At 40.1% G+C, this 22,917-nt stretch overlaps 4 protein-coding genes and 1 long non-coding RNA gene across 8 annotated transcripts in view; all 5 read left to right on the top strand.

The window, feature by feature from the left end:
* LOC111079662 (discoidin domain-containing receptor 2-like) overlaps nucleotides 1-733 on the top strand; it is a 128,933-nt gene extending 128,200 nt beyond the window's left edge. Inside the window, exons 16-17 of the mRNA XM_041592421.1 lie at nucleotides 261-410; nucleotides 491-733. Coding sequence (XP_041448355.1) covers nucleotides 261-410; nucleotides 491-655 — 315 coding nt within the window. The 3' untranslated portion in view covers nucleotides 656-733. The remainder of the gene's footprint in view (nucleotides 1-260; nucleotides 411-490) is intronic.
* Nucleotides 734-6,882: 6,149 nt separating this feature from the next.
* On the top strand, nucleotides 6,883-7,902 carry LOC111064662. The gene is made up of 3 exons (XR_002606883.2): nucleotides 6,883-6,947; nucleotides 7,006-7,413; nucleotides 7,482-7,902. It is a non-coding gene; the product is annotated as an uncharacterized LOC111064662 (long non-coding RNA).
* A 186-nt stretch (nucleotides 7,903-8,088) lies between these two features.
* LOC111064661 lies at nucleotides 8,089-8,957 on the top strand. The gene is made up of 3 exons (XM_022352411.2): nucleotides 8,089-8,196; nucleotides 8,250-8,646; nucleotides 8,718-8,957. Exons 1-3 carry the CDS (start codon nucleotides 8,169-8,171, stop codon nucleotides 8,770-8,772), a joined length of 480 nt encoding a protein of 159 aa, XP_022208103.2. The 5' UTR covers nucleotides 8,089-8,168; the 3' UTR covers nucleotides 8,773-8,957.
* Nucleotides 8,958-9,259: 302 nt separating this feature from the next.
* Nucleotides 9,260-10,049, top strand: LOC111064660. Of its 2 annotated transcripts, none has more exons than XM_022352410.2 (3): nucleotides 9,260-9,315; nucleotides 9,376-9,766; nucleotides 9,845-10,049. In XM_022352410.2, exons 1-3 carry the CDS (start codon nucleotides 9,267-9,269, stop codon nucleotides 9,903-9,905), a joined length of 501 nt encoding a protein of 166 aa, XP_022208102.2. In that variant the 5' UTR covers nucleotides 9,260-9,266; the 3' UTR covers nucleotides 9,906-10,049. The 2 variants fall into 2 exon arrangements, with proteins under 2 accessions (XP_022208102.2, XP_022208101.2); XM_022352409.2 differs by having other exon boundaries at nucleotides 9,842-10,049.
* A 2,103-nt stretch (nucleotides 10,050-12,152) lies between these two features.
* On the top strand, nucleotides 12,153-22,642 carry LOC111082958 (rap guanine nucleotide exchange factor 2). 3 transcript variants are annotated; one of them, XM_022379217.2, is made up of 8 exons: nucleotides 12,153-12,464; nucleotides 14,616-14,755; nucleotides 14,825-15,076; nucleotides 15,177-18,999; nucleotides 19,098-19,247; nucleotides 20,267-20,794; nucleotides 21,050-21,172; nucleotides 21,523-22,642. In XM_022379217.2, the coding sequence occupies exons 2-7, from the start codon at nucleotides 14,726-14,728 to the stop codon at nucleotides 21,115-21,117; spliced, it is 4,851 nt and encodes a 1,616-aa protein (XP_022234909.2). In that variant the 5' UTR covers nucleotides 12,153-12,464; nucleotides 14,616-14,725; the 3' UTR covers nucleotides 21,118-21,172; nucleotides 21,523-22,642. The 3 variants fall into 3 exon arrangements, with proteins under 3 accessions (XP_022234909.2, XP_022234908.2, XP_022234910.2); XM_022379216.2 differs by having other exon boundaries at nucleotides 12,153-12,479; XM_022379218.2 differs by lacking the exon at nucleotides 20,267-20,794 and having other exon boundaries at nucleotides 12,153-12,479.
* The last annotated feature ends 275 nt before the right edge of the window (nucleotides 22,643-22,917 follow it).

Genomic DNA, 22,917 nt, shown 5'->3' with positions numbered 1-22,917 from the left:
TATTATTAATATTTATATAAACCTACAGAGGCTGCAGTTTTTAAGATACAGATAATTTCAGAAGCTTAAGAACATCCACCATATTCTTATGCTTGCATCAGGCACTCCACAACAGCCTTTTCCCTTCCTATAATTTTAAATTCTCTTTGAATTCCAAAGACTATTTAATTAAGTAATTAAAAAGTAAACTTTCTACCATAGAAACAAAATATTATCTAGCCTAATTCATATACTAATCCCTACCTATAAACCACTTACAGGGTAAATTCACCACAAAATCCGATGTCTGGTCGTTTGCTGTGGCCCTCTGGGAGATATTAACATTTGCGCGGGAACAGCCCTACGAGCATATGACAGACGAGAATGTTATTGAGAACATTGGACACATCTATCAGGATGATAAAATGCATGTGAGTACCATGCTTAAAAGTGACTGTAAAACCAGCACACCAAATGAATTTTTGTATATTTTTTTTGTTTTGTTTTGCAGGAACTGCTGCCCATGCCCGTCAACTGTCCGCGTGAAATTTATGATCTCATGTGCGAGTGCTGGCAGCGCAACGAATCGAGTCGACCCAATTTCCGGGAGATACATTTGTTTTTGCAGCGCAAGAATCTTGGTTTTAAGCCCCAGTCACAGACGCTCATGTATTGAATCACAACAACAACAACACACTAAAAAAAAAAAACTCAAAACTAAATGCAATTTTTAGCACATCAAATAAATCTACATAAATATTTCGAATATTCTATGCAAATTTTTAAATGCATTTAAAAAGTTGAATGAGAAATGCATTTAAAATATAAATGTTTTTGAATGTAAAAAGAAACAGAAACTACGGCAAGTCGTAGTTAGGGATGCCTTAAGAGCGGGGGGACTCAATACGGATTTAAGAGTTTTTAGCCTTAGGTTTATATGGAATATAGTTCTGTTTTGAGTAGTTCAAGATATTTTTGGATTTTTATATACTATTATGGCTTCATTAATTATGTTTTAAATTAGTTTCAATGTTGCTTTAAAATTTCTAAAATTAATTTTTTAAATTATAAAATAACAATCTGCTAGAGATAATATTTATCCTGCGCCAAGAATCCTTTATATTTTTTTTTCCAATCATCTTTAAAGACAGTTCCATAATAAAGCTAATATAAAGCTCATAGATCGCCTAAGATTTACCTTGCTTCAATAAAAACTCCAGAAAAAAGGAAGCATCATTCGATATTTAAGCAATTTCCATGCAAAGTCCCCCTCTCTATGGCATTCCTCTCTAAAAACAAACCTAAAATATATCGGGATGGTACTCTTATATTTTTTGTTTCTGGTAAAACACAGGTATCGCTTAGTCATAGCCTAAGTTTAAGAACACAATCGAGTCAATAGCTTATACAAAACTAAAACTAAAAACCCACTTAAAAGCAGCAGCAGCACGAAACAAAATAAAAAGAAAAAGAATAAAATACTTAAGAATAAATGTAAATAATATACAATGAAAAATCAATTAAATAATGAATGAATATATATGTATAAGTAAGCGTAGTAAAATACAAAAAAAAAAACTCTGTATTCTATCAAATAGAATCTAAAAGATCGAAACCATTGACATATGTGTGTACCTATCGCTCCTCCACCTGAATGCTCTCTCTCTCTCCCAACTATCTCTATCTCGAATCTAAATCATTTTCGCTTAACCTGTTCAAAATGTATATATCGAAATGAATCTATATTTATATGTGATGCTATGCCCCCACTAATCGTATCATTCCCCTGCCCCCTAAAAAAAAAGAATGACACTCTATCTCAGCTCAAAATTGAATTTTGATGATGGAAATCTACTCGATGATTATATGGAAAACCTGCATATAATTTTGACAATAAAAAATGAACTTTTATGCAAAATGCTTTGTAGGAAAGAGCTCTACAAGTATCCTAGGCTAATCTCAGAGATGCACACATATTTCTCACTCGCCCCCCACTCAATCTAAAAGTCTAAACAAAAGTCAATTAGACGTCTAGCATATCAAACAAAAAACAAACAAAAAAAAACACCACAAATGATATCTTTCCTTTAATCAAATTTCCCCTGTGCCTTTGTCCCTGCTTTCGGTTTATTGTTTTTTCTCAAGAGCCAGGAAAAAATCAAATATTATTAATCATATTTATTGTACATGTAAAATCTTTGTATCTACATATGTATCTATCATTATTTCTATAATTATATGAAAAGCTTTAACCAGGTTTCGCTGTAGTAAAAAAAGCTAATTATATGACGAATTAAAAAAAGACATTATTGAATTTCAATTAAAACAAATAAGCTCGGCCTGTCGAGAATGCAATGCAAATTTCATGTGCCGTTAATAAAGGGTTTAGTTTGGAAGATTTGAAAGATATTGACTGTAAGGCAGAGATTTTGGGTATGTAAAGCTTCACTAGAAAGATTTTCAAAGACTTTTTTCGATAGTTCTTGTGACCCAAAGCTGTTTTTGGCTGATCTATAGAGATCTTAAAATTCTATGCCTTATGTTATAGTAAAAAGATACCCACAGACTCTATTCAAAATTGTTTGAGTGTCTAAAGTTGTATTAGGAGATCTAATTAATTTTCCATTTCCAAAGTGATCTTTGCTGGTTTTATTCTAAAGAATTTACAGAGTAAATGTTCTCTGAGAAGTTCTCTAGTCTATTTTATAGTCATTTAGAAGATCACTGAAGCTTCACTTGGAAGACTTTACTCTATTTTTTCCGTCTACCGCTTCACTGAAGAGATCTCCATCGACTTAATTCTAATAGCGATAGACTGCAAAGATTCTTTTCTTGAGCTCAAGTTAAGGCTCTAATTAATTAAAGCTACTAAAGCTGCTAAAAACTTAATTCCCAGCTTTTGGCATCTAACACTAAATAAAGAAAATCTTCATTATCGATGGACTAGTTTTGATCTTCTAAAGAAATTTGGACATCTCCATCGCTTGTATATTGTGACTTTTGGGCTCCAAGGAAACTTTTTCTAGAGCTTTCCAGATGTGAATTTTCACTTGAGAGATTCTACTACAATTTTTTTGTTATTTGGTGATTTATTATGGGGCTCCCTTGGGGACGATCTCCATTCATTGCACTGCTTAGAAGACGATCTGTTTTTCTAAACCACATATTTTCCACTTGAAAATTGCATTCAACGCAAAAACCCATTCTAATTTCTTACAATATATCAATCCTAAGTACTGATTTTGCATTGTTAAATATGCTAAAAAAAAATAATGTTTAAAAAAAAAACATTAATTAAAAATTACACGCTCTTTTAATGAATTATAAAATACATACAAAAAAAAAAAAAACACACACAACGAACTTAAATTTTGCAACACTTAATTTTGAATCAACAAAACAAAAATGTAAGAAAAACATATACCTAATGGGAAAATGGAAAACAGAAGAAAACAGAGAATCGTTGAGCACAATCATGTTGAAAAATTAAACAAGAAAATTAAATTAAACAAGAAAAACTATTCTATTGTAAGCGCATTAAAAAAGAAAAAGAAACACTGACAAATTATGTGTAAACAACAATTAAATATTAAATACTTAAGCTTAAGAAATTTCAGCAGAAATAAACAGAAAAAAAACTGAGAAAAAATAGAGAGGAAAAATCCCATCTTGAAATTCAATGGACGGGGGAAATGGAGGGGGAATGGGGTCTTAAGTGGCAGCCCAAAGCTCCCAAAAACTAAATGAGACTTTGAGCCGCTGTGTGCTGGGCCCACAGCTGAGGCCGCCGCGTCCGCATCCGCATCCTAAGAGCAGTACAAATCCTTGGCCCCAATAACACTTGCACCTGACTCTCTGTCAATCCCCCACCACCCACCACCCACACCCAACTAGCCTCCCCGAGCAAATTAAATAACATAAAATACAAATCCGCTGCTTAAGTCGCTGCAGGAGAGGAGCCACAGAGAGAAGAGCAGGACTAGAACCAGAGGGAAAAATGGAAAATAATAAACTTATTAATTCAAATTGCTGGGGAAATGTTTCTGTGCTAGAGGGTAGACAGACGGCACAGTGGTTCACGGGCGGTTAAAAGGGAGTTTAAATGTTTTTAGAAATGTTTTGGAACCTAGCAAAAAATTAATTTTTTATTGAAATAAATGTGCCAATCGCTAGTGGAATGCCTTAGCCAGTACGCGACATAACTCTTCTGGGTCTAGTCCTCCAAATGTGAGGGTTTTTTCAATAGATTCCCTATCGTATATCCCATATTGAAACCTCTTTATCCTATAAATATCCATGTGAAACAGAAGTAGTGATATTTCATACCAAAACGAAGTCATATGGGGCAGGGCAATCATCAGTCAATGAGTCAATAACTCAGGAAAAAAATATATAAAAGGCTAAAATAAAGAAAACAAGTTCCCAGCTGACAATAAGAATGGTCAAATCTACTCTACAGGATAGCTCCTCAATTAAATTATAAATCTATAAAGAACATATCATATTTATATAGAATCTAAATCCAATTCTCAATAAACAAAAAAAAACCATGAAAATCATGCAGAAACTCAATTTCTATCTTTCTCAGACCAAAATTAAAATCACTCTCGCCCCACAGTGCCACAAAGGATCGCCTGAGTGTCCACTAAGAAAATCTGACATTGGTGGAGCAGAGGAGAAGAAGAAGACCCCAACAGAACAGAACAGAGCGAGTCGGGTACCGTGCACAGAATGGGACGAAGTCAGAACGGGATGGGGGCTCATCATCAACGCATTGTTAAATCCGCCAAAACAGCTGCGACTCTCAAGCTCAATTACAGACAGATTTTCCAGAACACGCCCCACACCCCAAAGCCCCTGCCCGAACCCCAAACCCAGCGTTATGTTCTTTGCGTTGTTTTTGCTGCTGATTCTGTGTCTGGTTTTGCTTTTGCCGGTGCCAATTTGACATCCACAGATAGAGAAACCCACACAGCCAGAGTTAATCCTCTAACCGGAAGTTACACATCTTTTGGATGTTCTTTAACAGTGGGTATTTGGTATGTGTAACTGGGGTTTGTGAAGCATAGAAGGAAATATTTTTGACTGTAGAAAGTATCCAGCTTTCCCTCCGACGATATGCCGATGCTGATAAATAACACAGTCTCGATGATATCTAGTTTTAAATAGGCACAGATCCTTCTTTTTCAGCATAAAATATGCTGAAATATGGTATGGGCCTGAATCGCTACAACAATGGTTCAAAAACTTGTTTATTTCTGAAGATTAGGCAATCAAATATTGAACAGTGCAGTCTTATATAGATAAAGAATCATTACTTTATTTATCAGCCAAAGAAAAAGAAACCAGCTATCTTTATGGCGTTTTCGTGTGTAAATATATTTTGATTTCTTTGGTTTCAAAATCTATATATAGTAGAAGCTGTCGTTTGTTTATAGATCATTTAAATGAAAAACCCTAAATAATGCTAAATCACATCTACCACAGCAACAATCAGTCTGTAAGAGTATCTAAAGCTGCTGCTTCCGATGCTCTCCTTTCTGGCTACTGTTTCTTCTGGCAGGAGTCCTGCCAGCTCCTCGCTCCTGCTCCACTCGCATTTTGTTTTTCCTGTTAGCCTGTGTACTCTGCTGCTGCTGCTGCTTTTTCTGTGCCCTCCAGCTGCGTTTGGCAGCCAATGTAATTATTTGTGCGGTTTTTTTTCTCTGGGCTTTGGATTGGGACTGGGATTGGGATTTGATTTGCCTTTGTTTTGTTGCTAATTGGAAAAACTGCCCGCGGTAAGGAGACCGGGTCCTGCAGTAGCCAGCCCACTGTCTATATATGTATTTGCTAATATTTTATACGCCAATCTTGAAGCTCGAGTTAAAGTTGCAATCTAAATCAATAAGTTATTATTTGGCACACACTCGGACTCGGCCACTCGGCCCCATCCCAGCGACTCTGGGCACACGCAGTTGGAGATCCCTGGAGGGTTTCGGATGCTTATTTGGCTTGGTTTTCTTTTAAGGTTTTGCGAAAACAAAATCCCAGACGCAATCTTTGATTTTATTGTGAGTAAACGAAAACAGCAAAGGGCGAAAAGAGCAAAAAGGAAACGAACAGTAACAGTAACAGACAGAGAGAGAGATGGAAGGAAGAAACCGTAAGAGAAAAGTGCCGGGAGCAACAAATGCGCTCAGAGATTTAGGTTAGGACTGAAAAAACAACGTGGGCGGGGGGGAGTGTAAATATATGGATGTGTGTGGGGGGTAAGTGGGGCAAACGGAAAAAGGTTGCGTCTGTGGGTTTCTCAGAAGGATTGCACTGGGGATAGCCACTGGAAACAGAGAAAATTCTGTGCTTTTCCTTAGGTTTAAAGCTTTAATATGGTTCCCATTTGGCAGCGTTAAAAAGAAAGCTAAAATCTACCCATTTATCCAAAAATCTGTGTCTAAATCGGAGAAAGAATATCGTATATATTTGTTATATATATTTCTTAGTGTATAAATAAATGATATTTTTTCACCTATATATCGAAAATCATTAGAAACGGTCATCAAATATATCATTCACTCACCAGTAAAAAAAATCTGTGGTATTCATTATTTATAGCTATGGCGCGTACATTCGGTAGAACTGAAAAGAGAAGTATAATTTAGTTATATATAAAAAAAAATTTGAATTGGAAAGTAAAGAGTATAACTATATATAAAAAAATTAGCCCCATGGTAAAAAAAAATACTGAAAGAAAGAGCAGTTTTCTCGCTTAACAGAAGATACAGCAAGAAAAGTTCAACATCATCAATTAAATAATTTAATAATATTATTTAAAAATCATATTTCTTGGTAATTAGCATGCTTTAATTAAGCGATTCGAATCGATTTCATCATCGTTTCTCTTTGGAATCAGTAAAATGTCCAGAAATGTTACACTCAGTTAAGACGCCTTCGCTGAACGATAAAGTTCTCATTTACATTTATTACATGTAAGCGACAAAAAAGCTACAGAGCAGAGCTATAATATTTTAATTAATAATTTAACAGATCTTTGGCTGAACCCAGTGCTGTGTGGGATAATAAAGCCGCCAGAATTTCCACAACCTTCAAATGATTCTCCTGCTTTGACGGCTGATGACATAAAGCAGGCGCTTGAAATCGATGTGATGATCAAGGCTGAGTTTGAAAATGTGCAAGGCTATGCATTTTTCAATAAGGAGTTCAACGCATGGCATAAATTTCTGAATTGAAGCTGCAAAATCTGCAAGCATATCAAAAGTATAACGTGGAAAGACTGGCTCTGGAGAAGCGGCTTCTGGAGTATTGCGAAAATTTCCAAAAGGCAATTAGGGGAAAATGTCATAGCATCTTTCGAAAATTGCGTATAAAGTGTGTGAAGACCTTTAAGGAGGGAAACAAAGCAAATGCCGACTTTATTAAAAAATTGACGATTTTGTGAGTATTAGATGAGAGGGAGGACAGTGAGAGAGGCATAATTTAAAAATTTATCATTTATTTGCCAGCGAATGTGACCTTATGGTAATAGGTAAATCCGAGGACTATCATTTTGGGAAATAGCGCTGGAAACAGGTGTTGATCGTTAACCAGACCTTGATTGGTTGAATTGGAACCAAAAAAAAACTCATGAATATCTAAAAAACACCTGCTAACTGGTACAATCGCACAACGCTATTAGATATTAGATATCTGTACTAAATGGTCAGGGAAAAGAAAAGAATTAAAAAAAAAAAAAAAACAATAATAATTTAAGCACACAAAACGACAAAACATAAATCTAATTTACCAATTTATGGAACAAATTAACGAATTTATCTAACAGCTGCTATTAACAGCAGAGCTGAAGGCCCCAGTAGCTAGTGCTCGCATATGAAATTAAATTAATATTTTATATTAGCCTTAAATTAATAAAAATAAAATATATAAGAAACATATATTAATTATCTTATAATTATACGCTTTTATACTATTATTAAATAATTTTTTTAATCATTTAAATACATTCAAATACCTTTCAAGTCTTATTCCATGATCATGGGGAGTAGGGTGCCAGTTCTGGAATATTTCATGGTAGTTTCAGCAAATACTCGCAGATTGTACTTATACGATTCGAATCGATATCGTCATAGTTTCTCTTTACAATTTACTGATAACTACAAATATAGTCTCAGTAAAGACGCCTTTGCGGAAAGATGAAGTTCACATTTACATTTTTAATATGTAAGTGAAACAAAAAAGCCACAGAGCTATAATTTTAATCAATAATTTTACAGATCTTTGGATGAACTCAGTGCTGTGCTCTGAATTAACAGCTGATCAAATAAAGCAGGCCCTTGAAATCGATGCGATAATCAAGGCCGAATTTGAAAATGTGAAAGGCTTTGCATATTGCAATGATGAGTACAAGGAATATCATGCTGAAATGAAGACAGCACGCAAGTGGGGTGCCAAAAAAAATGCTAAGAAGCTGAAAGTTCTGCACGATTATCAAAGGTATAACGTGGAAAGACTGGCTCTGGAGAAGCAGCTCTTAGGCTATTGCGAAGAAATCCAAAAGGCAATTAGGGGAAAATGTCATGACACCTTTAGAAAACTGCGTATAGAATGTGTTGATACTCTAACGAAGAGCAACAAAGAAAAAGGCGAGTTTATTGAAAACTTGAAGGCTTTGTGAGTATCACTTGAGAGGTGGAGACAGAGAGAGAGAGACATATTTTATAAATGTATCATTTATTTTCTAGGAAATGTGTCCTTATGATAATGGATAAATCCAGGGACTATCATTTTGGGAAATAGTGCTGGAAATAGGTGTTGATCGATGACCAGACCTTGATCAGGCCTTAATAATGTTGAAGAAGAGTCCCCCTAATGATGAGTCCCACCCCACCAGCATCTACTGACTTAAAAGCAGACTTATAAATATCAGGATCATTATACAATATTTTCAATTATTTTATTGTGAAAATATAATGAAAAAAAAAAAATTTGTTGTGCAATTTACTAATTTAAAAATTAAAATTTTGAATTATTTAAATCATTAATTTATAATATTAATAAATATGCATTAAATAATATTTTCTTGTGAAATTATAAATGAGTTTATGAATTAAAAATGCCTATTTTTAATTATTTAAGTCCTTCATGAATAATTATAATTCATAAGCGTTACAGTTCCGATATATGCATAAATATAATTATCATGGCAACTTTTGCAATTAGATGGTAACGAATCGATTTCGTTGTGGGTTTCCCTTATTAAGGTACCCGCTGGCTATAAATTTAGTCCAATAATGGAGCCCCTGCGCTATAGAATGAAACTCTTATTTAAGTTAATTTTATGCAAGTGCAAAATATACATTTAAATGTTCTTTTAATCTACAATTTGTTCCATTATTTTAGTCCTTTGGCTGGAGCTAGCGAGCAGTACGACCTTACCAGAAGTGCAGCAGGCACTTGAAATCGATGTTCAGATCAGAGCTGAATTGGAAAGTATCAGAGGGTTTGCTAACGGCAATCAGCAATTCATGGCTTGGCATAAATTTCTGATGGATTCATTACATCTGGGTTCCACACAAAATCAAGACAAGCTCGCGAATCTACACGCATTCCAAAAGTATAACAAGGAAAGATTAGCTCTGGAGACTACACTGCTCTCGTATTGCAATAGTCTCCAAGGGAAGATTAGGGGATACTGCTATAAATACTATAGAATACTGCGAGACGAATGTGTTATGTATCTCCAAAAAAAAAACTCATCAAAAGCAGCAATGATCAAGAAAATTAAGGAATCGTAAGTATCAAGTGGGAGAGTGTGTGAGAGTGATAGAGAATTTAATTTATTAATTTGGCCATTTATTGATTTTAGAAGATGTAGTCATATTCAATCTGGCAAAGAGGCGGACTATGGATATGGATCTCGTAGAAACTAACTTGGTAACTGATCGTAACCATCCTAATGAAGAATTTGCCATACTTATAAATATCAGAATCATTATACATATATATATTCATTTGCTAAAAGTATTATTTTGTATTTATTTTCCTTGAACAAAATTGGATTTTTGCGAATGGTATTTGGAAGCACACTACTGTCACCTCAACCCCATGTCTAACGAAAAAAAACCACTGCCTGTAGACTTAACTACACTTTATTTTGACCCATAAAAACCTTTAGCTAATCATCAATTTCCTTCAATTTCGAATCTTTACTATTGACACACATAAATTTAACTTTTTTATATTCCAAAGAAGCGACTGATAAAGCCTGGGGCCCAGAGCGGGGCAGGACCTGTCACTGCACTGCGTGCGGCTGCTGCTGCTGCTGCACACCTTGGGGACATAAAGTCATCAAGTAGAACACCCCCACATGATCCCCGGTATGCCCATGGGCGCCTCGAGGATTTGCCCTTTTTTTTATGTTTATTATTTTCTTTGCTATGCCACGTCTGGCGTCTAGTTCTCTGTGTGTGTTTGTGTGTGTTTCAGCCACGTGCCCCGGCGGCACCCTTCGACGATTCGTTGCGCTAGTTTCACACCCTTGTGAGCCGCACCAAGGATGGAGGGGATGGATCGAATGCGAACCCCTCAAGAAACGCATAACCCCGCAGCCACAACCGAAACATGTTGCTTTCCGTCTGTTTTTTTGTGGCTTACCAGAGACCAGAGCAGCGAATGGAATGGGGAATGTTCTTCGCCCGGTCCTTGGGTCATCAATAATGGCGCAAACATGCACTTAGGTCGCTTGCTTTTGCATTAGGATGAGGCGGCTTATTGAAATTGGTACACAACCCCCTTTGGATTCCCCTTTTTTTTTTTGTTGTGTGCCCACATCCCAGGGGGGTCACTACTTTCAATAAAAATTTGTTTTGTGATTGGGGGACACTTTTTGTTGGTGTGGTGGATTAAGTGGAGTTTACCTTATTTTTGCTAATGTAAATTGAAAGAGACAATTTTGTGTTTGAACTTAACTAGTTTACATAAGTTGGCAGCACCAAAAAAGGACATGAATGGACATTATCGGACATTTACCGTTATGTCTTGCATGTAGAAATAAGGTAGAAATTTAAATATAACGGGTATTTTGGTATTTACATAAGTGGGCAGACTTTTTAAATACCAAACATTATCCAGTATTTTATTAAAAGGTTCTCGGACATCGATGTTTTCGGTGAAAGGTAAACCGTTACTTTTGTAACGGATTTTATATCGAAAAGTATTTTTTGGGTACAAAAAGAAAATATTTATTATTGATGATTAGGCCGTCTGGCTAAGTGGAGGCCCAAGTCGGGTCCGGCGTGGATTTATATGGCCAAATGAATCCGGCGGACTCCCAAGATAAATATATGTATACATACATATGTACGATCCCACTTCACTACCAAACTTTCTCTGATCACATAAATACATTTTTTAAAAAACAGGAACGCTAAATAGGCTTGGTTTGGCTCACTTTTTAACCAAACAATTGTTTATCAAATTTTTTATCAATTTGCAGCTCACGGGTTCCAATAATAGGTATCAGAACGGGGATAAATGTATATATAAAACACAAACATGTGCATTAATAGGTAAAAAAAAATGTCAATCCAGTTTCAATGGAGCTTGAAAGAAATCATTAAACATCAATTAAAAGAAATAAGGTACACAAAAGTCCATACGCATAGACGAAACTTGGTTGACCAGCAACAATGACGTCACATTTAGTCAACATTTACGTTTTATGCTTTGGCCGTTTTTGTTTGAACCTTGTTATGTAAACAATCCAATGCAAAAGAGTTTTGAAAACTAGCCAATCCTGAACAAAATTTATTGAGGAATTGGATAAAATTATTTGTTAAGGGCTGAGAGAGCCAACTATCTAGTAATATTAAATGGAATATCAAAGTCGAGGAATATCAACGTTGAATGTTTTGAAAAAAACAATCGATACTATCGTAATAGTCTCGGGCTCAAAAATCTATTATTAAAAAAAACCATTGAAACCTTTTAGGAATTTGTCCATTGTAAAAATTAGATGCCACCTGTCGATTTGCTTGCAAATTTGTCTTCGTATTTTATAGCAGCCAATCCAAACATATCAAAAGCGCAACGACTGTAGCTCGATACTATCATGATAGTCGCAAAACCGTCGATAGTAGCGGATAGCAGCAAAACATCGATACTACCGATAGTGCTCTCGATGGTTTGACACCCTAGCGTCGGACTTTTAGTTTTTTTCTAAATTAAAATGGCAATTTCTAAACCTATTTAATATCATTTGAAGTGCAATATCATATTATAAACCATCAGCCAACGAGCTGCAATCGGAAGATCGACAAAAATCAAAAGCATTTTCGTAAACAAACTCCAGTGGAAATCATACAAAAAAAAATTCCAACAATGCGCAGCACAATACCAATACACACACACGGTGGTGGTGGTGCTGCTGCTGCCTGAAATTTCTTTATGCCAAAGACACGCAAAGGGCAAAAGAGAAAGAGCGGAGGAAGGTAAAAAAGAGAAATGTGCGTATAATTATAGACAGTGCAGGATAGTGCAATATATGTACAAATATGTATAAAAAGATGTCTCTTCAAAAGTCTTACGGATGGTCGCGCTCTCCCCCGTCGTATCAAAATCATTGAACTGTACAAAAACACGCCCATATTTAGTGTCTGTGTGTGAGCCCCTGTGCAGCTGTGTTTGTGTGCGTGGTGCAAAGTGTGTTTTGTTTTATTTATTACACTTTGATTTTGCAACTGCTCTTATTATTGCTCTTATCCCCCGCCGAACGAACGGAAGTCGTCGCCTACAATTTATTTGGTTTTATTATTTTTCTGTGTCGCTCTTCGCCCCCACACACAGCTCGCAAACAATCAAGCCCACTAACACACACACTCACGTGTACAGTAGCAGCAGCGCACTATGGGCCAAACAAACACTTCAAATCTTAAAAAAAAACCATGGTTCTGATCCCCAAATAAGTTGCTGTTGTTACTGAAAAGCACGCGCAGTGAAAAAGTGTTAATTTAATTACAATATTAAATTTCTCATAAATTTAACTGATTAACTGATCAAATTTTTTTAATGAATCTTAATCCGTTGGATTTTTACTACCTTTTTTGTAATTTTAACTGCATCTCGTAGTGATGTCATCGTTATTGTCTTTTAAAGTGAGTCGTTTAACTTGAGCCCATTTTTAATGAAAATTGATATTTGACAATTTAATTTTGGCCAACAAAAGTGGTCTTTGGGACCATAGTGCAGCTGCTTTAGCTCCCACACACACACGCGCACGGGCATAGAAAAATACCTACGAGCAGCGCAGCTCTCTGTCGCAGTCAACGTCGCAGACTCAATTGCATGAGAATTTTATTGCCCTCTCTTTCACTCACTTGACTCAATTTATTAGCAACATTGTTTTAGTGTTGTGTTTTTTTGTTTTAGTTTTTGTTGTTGCAGAAAATGAAAGTGTGTGTACGGTACGGGAAACAAAAGCAACAAAACAACTGGTACAAAAGCAACAAAAAAAAGGTGGAAAAAGAGATTAGCTTCAGGTGTTCGATGAATTTAATACCCTTTCGGGGAGATCGTTTCCATTAAAATTATATGACATAGTGAATAATATAATGTTTCGATTTTGTTCAACATTTGTAAAAAGTTTGGCTTATCTATTGAATTCAACAAGTTTTGTTCTTATTATGGACCAATTGAGAGGAACTACAGCTACACTGCATACTACATCTATATATTTTTAAGTCCCAAATGAATTATCTCCTGAAACAATTAATTTTGTCATACACAAGTTCATTTTTCAAGTCAGCATCATTAAGTCTCTCAGATTCCAAACTTCTCAGCAAAATTATGTTGTCCTCACCTGATACCCTATAAATAGCCAAAGCCCAAAAAAAGTAGCACAAAAAGCCGCAACAAAAGACTTGAAACAAAAACGTAAAAACACAAAAAAAAGGTTACTAAAAATTGACCAAAAAAATCTCACAGCAATTTTTATGTTTTGTTTTAGCTAAAAGATTTCGTACTCTCTTTTTGTGGGGCTTTGTTACACTATGCCAGAGATTTATGATATCTTTTGTGGATCTGGATGGATGTGAAAATTGGTTTAAAATTGGGCTCTTGTCGGTCTATTTATTTTTGCTTCCCAGCTAAAAACGTTGGACATTGTGATATTTGTTGGGGATCTTTCTTTTAAGATATTATAAGAGGGTTACAACATTTGAACTCTTGTCGGACTATAGCTTTCCAGCCATTGATTTCGATTGTTGCATACGATTATGATGAGTTATTGTTTTTGAACCGAAATACCACCCGAAAAAGTCTTTTATCGAATGCGAATTATCATTAAATTGATTATTAAAGATTAATTTTAAGCCAACAATCGAAGATATTCCTATTTATTCGATTATTAATCGAAAATCGATTTTTGCATAGAGTTAGCTATCGAAGGGAAGTAGATGCTCTTCTACTAGAGGACTTCTCTTTTAGATTTCTACTTTTACGATACCCTCATAGCTTCTAAAGTATCTTTTAGCTTTTCCCTCATAAAATTCAGAGTAAATTCTTCTATTCTTCCCATCAAGAACATAAATAATATAATCACCCACACATTATATACTAATTATAAACTTAAACTTTACTTACAGCTAAACGTTGGGTCTAGAGTCCACATCCACATATCACATATCCGGCGGGAGGTGGTGGCATGCCGTAGCATCGTCTGCGGCCCGCACTAACAGCAGCAGCAACGCGCCTCATGGATCCATATCATCATATCAGACATCATGTGAGTGGTCGTGTCTGTGTCTGCCCTATTGTGCATCGATTAACTTACAAGTCTCCTTCCATTGCGCAGTATCCACCCACAAGCACCACAGCCACATCGGGAGGGGGGGTTGTGGGTAGCACGGCAGCCATCAATCGTCCGGAGTTGCATCAAAAATGCAACCGAGGATCGCATTCGAGTGACACTAGTTCGGCGTACAGCGGCAGCGATACGATGGCCTCAAACTATGCCTCATCGCTGGAGGCCGAGGAGATTGATCTCTCCGGCCTGGTGGAGTCCGTTGTGGACTCGGACGAGGAGGATCTCGCAGAGAGTATGGATGTGAGTGATGGTCATATCATAAATTGAAGTGAAAATCATATCAATTTCATTTCATTCGATTCGCTCTCTAATTTACTCTCTTTTTGCTGCTTTCATTCAGAGTCTAAATGTGCGGGATGCTGTGCGCGATTGTTTGGAAAAGGATCCCTCGGAGCGCAGCGAAGATGATGTGGAGATTCTGTTGGAGTTTACCCAAGGCTTGAAGGCCTTCACCAACATCACCCTGGCCGTGCGGCGTGCCCTCTGCTCCGTGATGGTCTTTGCTGTGGTGGATAAGGCCGGCACTGTGGTCATGTCGGATGGCGAGGAGCTCGATTCGTGGTCGGTGCTGATCAATGGAGCTGTGGAGATCGAGCATGCCAATGGCAACCGGGAGGAGCTGCAGATGGGCGACTCTTTTGGCATCCTACCCACGATGGATAAGCTCTATCATCGCGGAGTGATGCGCACCAAGTGCGACGATTGCCAGTTTGTGTGCATCACGCAAACGGACTACTATCGCATCCAGCATCAGGGCGAGGAGAACACACGCCGCCACGAGGATGATCAGGGACGTGTGGTGATGGTCACGGAGCTGCGTTCCATTGGTGGCAGCGGTGCAGAGGCAACCAGCGGATCTGTATCAAGTGCGGCTGCCTCTCTGAACATGAAACGCGGCCATGTGGTCATTCGGGGCACACCCGAGCGCCTGCTGCAACAGCTTGTCGAAGAGAACTCCATGACGGATCCCACCTATGTGGAGGATTTCCTGCTCACGCATCGCATTTTCATCCACAATCAGCAGGAAGTGACCGCCAAGCTGCTGCACTGGTTCGACCTCGAGCAAATGGACTCGCACAAGACGCAGGAGCTGCGGGATCGTGTCACGCGCGTCGTACTCCTTTGGGTGAACAATCACTTTACGGACTTTGAGGCTGACCACGAGATGATGGAGTTCCTGGAGATCTTTGAGGCGCTGCTGGAGCGCAAGAAGCTACTCAGTCAGCTGCGGCTGCTGCACATTGCCTGTGCCGCAAAGGCCCGCATGCGGAGCTGCACCTTGACGCGCTCCTCCCGCGACGAGGCCCTCAATTTCCAGATCATTGGCGGCTACGAGCTGCGAGGCGTGGCAGCGGCCACTGGCAATGCCGCCGTTGGCATCTACATCTCGCACGTGGAGCCGGGCTCCAAGGCCCAGGATGTGGGCCTCAAGCGTGGCGATCAGATCCACGAAGTGAATGGCCAATCCCTCGATCATGTGACCAGCAAGCGAGCGCATGAGATACTCACCGGCACCACCCACTTGAGCATCAATGTGAAGAGCAATCTGCTGGGCTTCAAGGAGATCATGCAGGCCCTCGAACATGGCGGCGGCAGTGCCTCGGGCGCTGGCGGTGTCTCCTCGGGCAGCGGCAGCTTCAAAGTTCTGCGCAGTCCGCGACGCATCTGCGCCAATGACATTGCCAAGCTGCACGGCCGGTCCGACAGCACCACGGAAGAGCTAAGGAATGCCAGCAATCGCACTCACATGGTGCGCCTCAGCTCCGTGGATATGCTGCTCGATCAGCCCGATTGTGCACCGCCACAGACGCCGCCAGTGAGTGGTGGCGGCGGCGGCAGCATGGCCTCCAATTTCATGGCCCAGCTGCTGCAGAGCGTCAACAATAGTTCGGCCAAGAAGGGCTCCAATGCCGATCAGCAGGACACAAAGGGAGGCTTCATGACTCTGGCGCCCAAGCGGCGCCTGCAAAAGGCTCTGGCCAAGATGAATTTACTGAACAAGCAGCAGCATCATGTGGGCAGCCTGAACGACTCCTCGGACACGCTGCTGAACGAGCCAGTCGCACAGACGGGACCCAAGGGCAAGATATCGTCCGCCAGTTCGGGCAGCAGCTCCACGCAATCCTCGATCAATGGCTGTGTGGCCGGCAGCAGCATCGGCGGCGGCGGCGGCAGATTGTATCAATCGCAATCGAATCCGGATCTGACGAGCCTCAATTACGATGGCGGCAGCGATGGTGCGGCCATGCTGCAGGTTAACTATCTGGGTGCACATCTGCACCATCGCCCCTCGGCAGCCTCAACGCTTACGACGACCTCAACGCAGTCGCATATGCTGCCCGACTATCCGGAGCATGTGCTGAAGGTGTACAAGTCGGATCAGACATGCAAGTACGTGCTCATCTACAAGGAGACCACCGCCCATGAGGTGGTGATGCTGACACTCCAGGAATTTGGCATACACGATCCCAGTTCGAATTTCTCGCTGTGCGAGGTGAGCGTGGGCGAGGGTGGCATGGTTAAGCAGCGACGCCTGCCCGATCAGCTGCAGAATCTCGCCGAACGGATTAGCTTTGCGGCCCGCTACTATCTCAAGCTGAACGACAGCACGGAGCCCCTGGTGCCCGATGAATTGGCCCTGGAATTGGTGCGCGAATCGGGCGTGAATTTCCTTCAATTGAATGCCTACGAATTGGCCATTCAACTGACGCTGCAGGACTTTGCCAACTTCCGTCAGATCGAGTCCACCGAATACGTGGATGAGCTGTTCGAGCTGCAGTCCAAGTATGGCGTGCCAATGCTCAGCAAATTCTCCGAGCTGGTGAATCGCGAAATGTTTTGGGTTGTCAGCGAGATCTGCGCGGAGCACAACATTGTGCGACGCATGAAGATCGTCAAGCAGTTCATCAAGATTGCCAGGCACTGCAAGGAGTGCCGAAACTTCAACTCCATGTTCGCCATCATCTCGGGACTGGGACATGGCGCTGTCTCGCGGCTGCGACTCACGTGGGAGAAGCTGCCCTCAAAGTATCAGCGGCTGTTCAACGATCTGCAGGACCTTATGGATCCATCGCGAAATATGAGCAAATATCGACAGCTTGTGTCTGCGGAGCTACTGGCCCAGCATCCCATCATACCGTTCTATCCGATTGTGAAGAAGGATCTGACATTTATACACCTGGGCAACGATACGCGCGTCGATGGTTTGATCAACTTTGAGAAGCTGCGCATGCTGTCGAAGGAGGTGCGCCTGCTGACGCACATGTGCAGCTCCCCCTACGATCTGCTGGCCATTCTGGAGCTCAAGGGGCAGTCGCCCTCGAATGCGCTCTTCTCGCTCAATCAGATGTCCGCCTCGCAGAGCAATGCGGCCGCTGGCACGGTGATAGCCGCCAATGCGGGACAGGCGACAATCAAGCGACGAAAGAAATCTACGGCCGCACCGAATCCCAAGAAGATGTTCGAGGAGGCACAAATGGTGCGACGCGTGAAGGCGTATCTCAACAGCCTCAAGATACTCAGCGACGAGGATCTGCTGCACAAGTTTTCGCTGGAATGCGAGCCCTCGCATGGTTCCACCTACTCGGGCAGCATTTCTCATGGCAACACTTCGCATCGCAGCGGTGGCGGAGGCAGCTCCAGTGGCGGCGCTGGTGGCGTAAGCATCGCTGGGAGTATGGGCGCCGGCAGCTCTAGTCTGAATGCCGGCGACCAGCTCAGCATTTACTCGCACACCAGCTCCAGTTCGGCGCCCAACTCATCGCTGTCCCTGCGCAAGCGGCATCCCAGTTCGCCCACCCTCTCCACCACCAGCTCGACGAGCTCCACCAGCGACAACCAGCGGCGCCAACAGCTGCACAACAACGGGCCCAAGTTCGGCACAGCCTCACCGCAGGCCGTCAAGAAGATGCTCTCGCTCTCGGAATCATCCAAGATACGGCCACACCAGCCTTTCATACCGCGCCACAACTCAGCGCTGCCTGGCGTCATCCCACCCCTACACCATTTGCATGCGGCGCATGGCTTTGCGACGCCTGTGGCCGGGAGTACGGGCGTAGTAACGGGCGGCGGCACATCGCCAGCCACAGCTGCTGGCGTGGTGGCCGCCTCTCAATGCACACCCAGTCCTAGTCCCTGTTCGCATCGACGTCTGGCTTCGGCAGGTACGGCACCAAACAGACAATGCAAATTTCTGTAATCCTAGGGATCCTGGTGGATTATCTATCGAGTGTTTATCTAATGGTTTCTGCATGGTTTTCAGGTAACATAATGCCCGTTCGGGCCATACATGAGCGTTCGCACTCGGACACACCGGCACCGCCGCCGCCGCTGCCATCGGTGGATCTATCGCTGGAGAGCAGTAGTGTGACTACCTTTCGTGATTTACCCTTGCGCAAATCCGTGACTTCCGGTGAGTTGAGACTGAGACTCCGTAGATCCTCAAAAGCTGATTGATGGACTAAAAACACATGCTTTTAGATGCTACTAAAAACCGATAGAAAGATACAGATATATATATATATATATGAGTACATACCATATAAAGTGCTTTAATTTAAGGACATAATTATATGAGCAGATTATTTATGATCTTTGATATAGTATTATAGCCCCAAAAAATAGATAATATTACTGCTTAAAATCGTATTGCATCTGCTGATTGTAACTATTCTTCTAGTTCCTATATCCCAAAAATGTAACAAACAAATTTAAAACAATTTTCGAGCATTTATTCATCTGTTTTCTGACATTTGTAGCATTTGAGCCATTTAAAATGAATGTTTCCAATCGTTTATGGAAAAGATTTGCATTGAATCATCCTATTGGTGGCATTCGTGGCGAATGGTTTCTGTTTGAGTTATTCGCAGCGAATGTAGCCTTTCATTTATGGGACATTTGTTACACGCAATCGCATAATTCCGGGAAACTGTGAACTACCGAATGGTTTCTGTGTCATGCCTGGCGTTTCCTTTCACTTAGGATAAATTTATACCAATAATCAGCAATGAAATTGCTGCCCAAAGAAAATCAAAAGTTTCAAACGCACTTTATATAGGTACTTATAGGTATAATATATATATATATATATATATGTATCTATTCCGCATCTCCCTCCCATATCATTAGCTATTTTGTATACTATATATAAACTGTAGCTTAAATTTAGTTTCCATTTAGTGGACAAAAAAAAGAGTTAGATTTTGCGCTTTAGACTCCGGTTCCCCCTGCTTGCATTTGATTTTCCCCACATATATTTTTGGTGGTTGGTTTTGGATTTATGATGGATTTGGTTGTGGCTTACACTACACTACACACACACACACACACACGTATAGACACACACACACACACTCACACCTTGAATGGATATCCCTTTCAATGGTAGACCAAAACATTTTCTTTACGCCTACTTTCACACACATCCAACAGGTTCCATATCGTCATGTGACAGCGGCTATGTGCATCAGCAGCAACAGCAGCAGCAGCAGGTGCACCACCACCAACAACAGCACCACTTACAATACCAACAACAACAACAACAACACAACACACACGAGCCATCGCCTCCGGTTTACACGGCAGCCGATTGCCGTCTCTTACAGCAGATATCGAATAATGCGGTCACCCGCAATCTGAACAGTCCCTGCCAGAGCACAAACCACACACCACCCAGCACGCCCACACCACCACCACCACAACCAACACAACAAACAACGTCTCAGGCAGCAATTGCAGGCGCCACACCCACCATACAGCTTTCTGCACCACCAACCGCTGCGGCCTACATGCACATGCGGAGTCAACAACAGCAGCAGCAGCAGCAACAGCTCCAACAGCAACAATCTCTGGCCATGCCACCGCCGCCACCACCGCCGTACAATGTGCCACCGCTGGCCAGTCTATACAATCATCATCATAGCAATGCGGCGGCCAGTAGGCACCTCAACCACATGCATGGTAAGCAGAGATCAACAGATCAGCAGATCCGCAGATCCGCAGGGCAGCAGCAACCACTCACACAAAAAATAAACCACCAAGAACAACCACAGAACCAATGCAAAGCAGAGGAGTTGAGTCTCGAGTCTTTCAGGTCTTTTCTGTGTTTAGAAAATAGATGAGTTTAACCATAATAAAAACGAATATGTTTTATTGAGTTTATAGGAACGCCATTTCGATATAAAATAATTAATTTGTGTTCGTTCTTTTTCGCAGGTGGCCCGCCAAATTTTATGGATAGCACCAAGTGTACCATATGCCCCATGCCACCCATGAATCAATAATGAAATCAAATCAAATTGTGCTGTTTTAACTACTAAAATGTTAATTTAATTAGTTGTGAGTATTTAAAATATTTATTTTACAGTGTGTGTTTTGGAAGTGAAAATATTTAGATTGGTTTTCAATTGAAAATTTTCTCAGGAAAGTTCTCTTAATTCTCTAATATAGCGGATGTATTTGGGAGCAGTCAAACAAAAACCAAATCCACTTATTAGCGAATTTTGAATTTAAATTTATAATATTCTCGGGCGTTCTCTTTTAAAGCCTTCACTTGTGCAACTCGAGTCGAGCGCTGTGTGGTAACTAAAACGTGCTCTAATATTTCATTCCAAAACGCACTGCACCATCGATATATACATATATCCCCAGAGCCAAAACTAAATCAAATCTATTTATTTTTCTTGCAGCATATAGTAGAGTTGCCAAAATTTGTTAATGGTTGTGTGGTTTCCATTTCGCCAGCAAAAAAAACCCAAGTATGAAAGACAAGCAGAGATGCCCCTCCCCCCGCCTCCACCAACATTAATACCCTTCATCGCAGAAGGAGCAGAAGGAGAAGCAGCCCAAAAGTGAGAGAGAGAGACGAGTAACTGGAACCCAATTGTGTCGCGTATATAATTTAGAATGTAGCTTAAGTGTCTTACAGTTTAATTTTTAGTTGCTCTTAGTGGCTTACGATTTATAATTTAATTTAGCTAAATTCTTTGTACACAAAGTCCCAGCCCCCCACCCCCACATCCCCAAAAACAGACAGAAAAAACAAAACAAAAAACATTCACCGCCTACGAGCGCTTAGTAGTTGCCTTTTCTTGTAGAAGAAAACGACGTCTGCAGGCAGACCCCCACCCACAGCAAGCAGAAATCCAAAACTAAACTCTTTTTGAAGACTTACTACACGTCGGCATTTACAGACAGAACAGAACAGAATTATTCCCAGACGATGCACACTGAAAATAAGGACGGACTAGAGAGCATTTACTCCAAACCCCACACACACACACACAGCACAGGCTCTCTTGTGAATTCCATTAATGTATACTTCTTTTTTATGCTTATGTACAAGTTAGTTATACTATATACATATACTACTTATATATACGATATACTATATACACACGCTGAAAACAAAAACAAAACAAAAAAAAACATTCGCTCCAATTCCAAATATTTAGTTTGTAAGCCCAAAAGTGAGAGACAAAGAGAGAGAGAAAACCGATTTCGAATATTTTTTCCAATCATTCGTTGTATTTATGTGTATTTGTTTTAGCGAAGGTTAGGATACAAAATGAAATTTAATGAAAGACAAAATGCAATACCGACCTAGACTCTAGCCCAACACACACGAGAAATGATAACATCAAAGTACAATTACACTCAACAAAAAAATACCAACCAGCTATAAAAGTTTATATAAAAGACAACAAAACAAAAACAAAAACCCCTGAGACTTGAAAGCAACATAACCGAATGTAACCGAATCATTTTTTGACTCCAATATAAATCTACAATATATATGTATATACTATATATATTTTTGGTGTGTGCATGATTGCCGTTATATACATAGAATATATAAAATATATATACAAAACCTATATACAAGAAATCTCTATACTATATTTATGTATACAAAAACACAAACACAAAACCTGAACAAAAAACTAGCCTGAATTCCAATGCAAGATCAATTTTTGTTTTGCTAACACAACACGAAAGAAAATCGAACCAGAAATACTTTTAAGAAATATTTACTTTGTTTATACGATGCACATTTTGTAAAAGCTTTCTGGCTATTCGGCTTA

Source organism: Drosophila obscura, unplaced genomic scaffold (assembly GCF_018151105.1).
Source record: "Drosophila obscura isolate BZ-5 IFL unplaced genomic scaffold, ASM1815110v1 contig_179, whole genome shotgun sequence".
Taxonomy (NCBI): Eukaryota; Metazoa; Arthropoda; class Insecta; order Diptera; family Drosophilidae; genus Drosophila; species Drosophila obscura.
The sequence above is the reverse complement of the archived record's forward strand: the minus strand, read 5'-3'. Positions and strand labels throughout refer to the sequence as shown.

Excerpts from the sequence above, each read along its gene's own strand:
- LOC111082958 (XM_022379217.2), top strand. The coding sequence starts at position 14,726 with ATGGATCCATATCATCATATCAGACATCAT. Across the intron at positions 14,756-14,824 it reads ATCATCATATCAGACATCAT|TATCCACCCACAAGCACCAC; the intron begins GTGAGTGGTCGT and ends TCCATTGCGCAG. Across the intron at positions 15,077-15,176 it reads ATCTCGCAGAGAGTATGGAT|AGTCTAAATGTGCGGGATGC; the intron begins GTGAGTGATGGT and ends GCTTTCATTCAG.
- LOC111064660 (XM_022352409.2), top strand. The coding sequence starts at position 9,267 with ATGGAGCCCCTGCGCTATAGAATGAAACTCTTATTTAAGTTAATTTTA. Across the intron at positions 9,316-9,375 it reads CTTATTTAAGTTAATTTTAT|TCCTTTGGCTGGAGCTAGCG; the intron begins GCAAGTGCAAAA and ends CCATTATTTTAG. Across the intron at positions 9,767-9,841 it reads ATCAAGAAAATTAAGGAATC|AAGATGTAGTCATATTCAAT; the intron begins GTAAGTATCAAG and ends TATTGATTTTAG.
- LOC111064661 (XM_022352411.2), top strand. The coding sequence starts at position 8,169 with ATGAAGTTCACATTTACATTTTTAATAT. Across the intron at positions 8,197-8,249 it reads CACATTTACATTTTTAATAT|ATCTTTGGATGAACTCAGTG; the intron begins GTAAGTGAAACA and ends ATAATTTTACAG. Across the intron at positions 8,647-8,717 it reads ATTGAAAACTTGAAGGCTTT|GAAATGTGTCCTTATGATAA; the intron begins GTGAGTATCACT and ends TTTATTTTCTAG.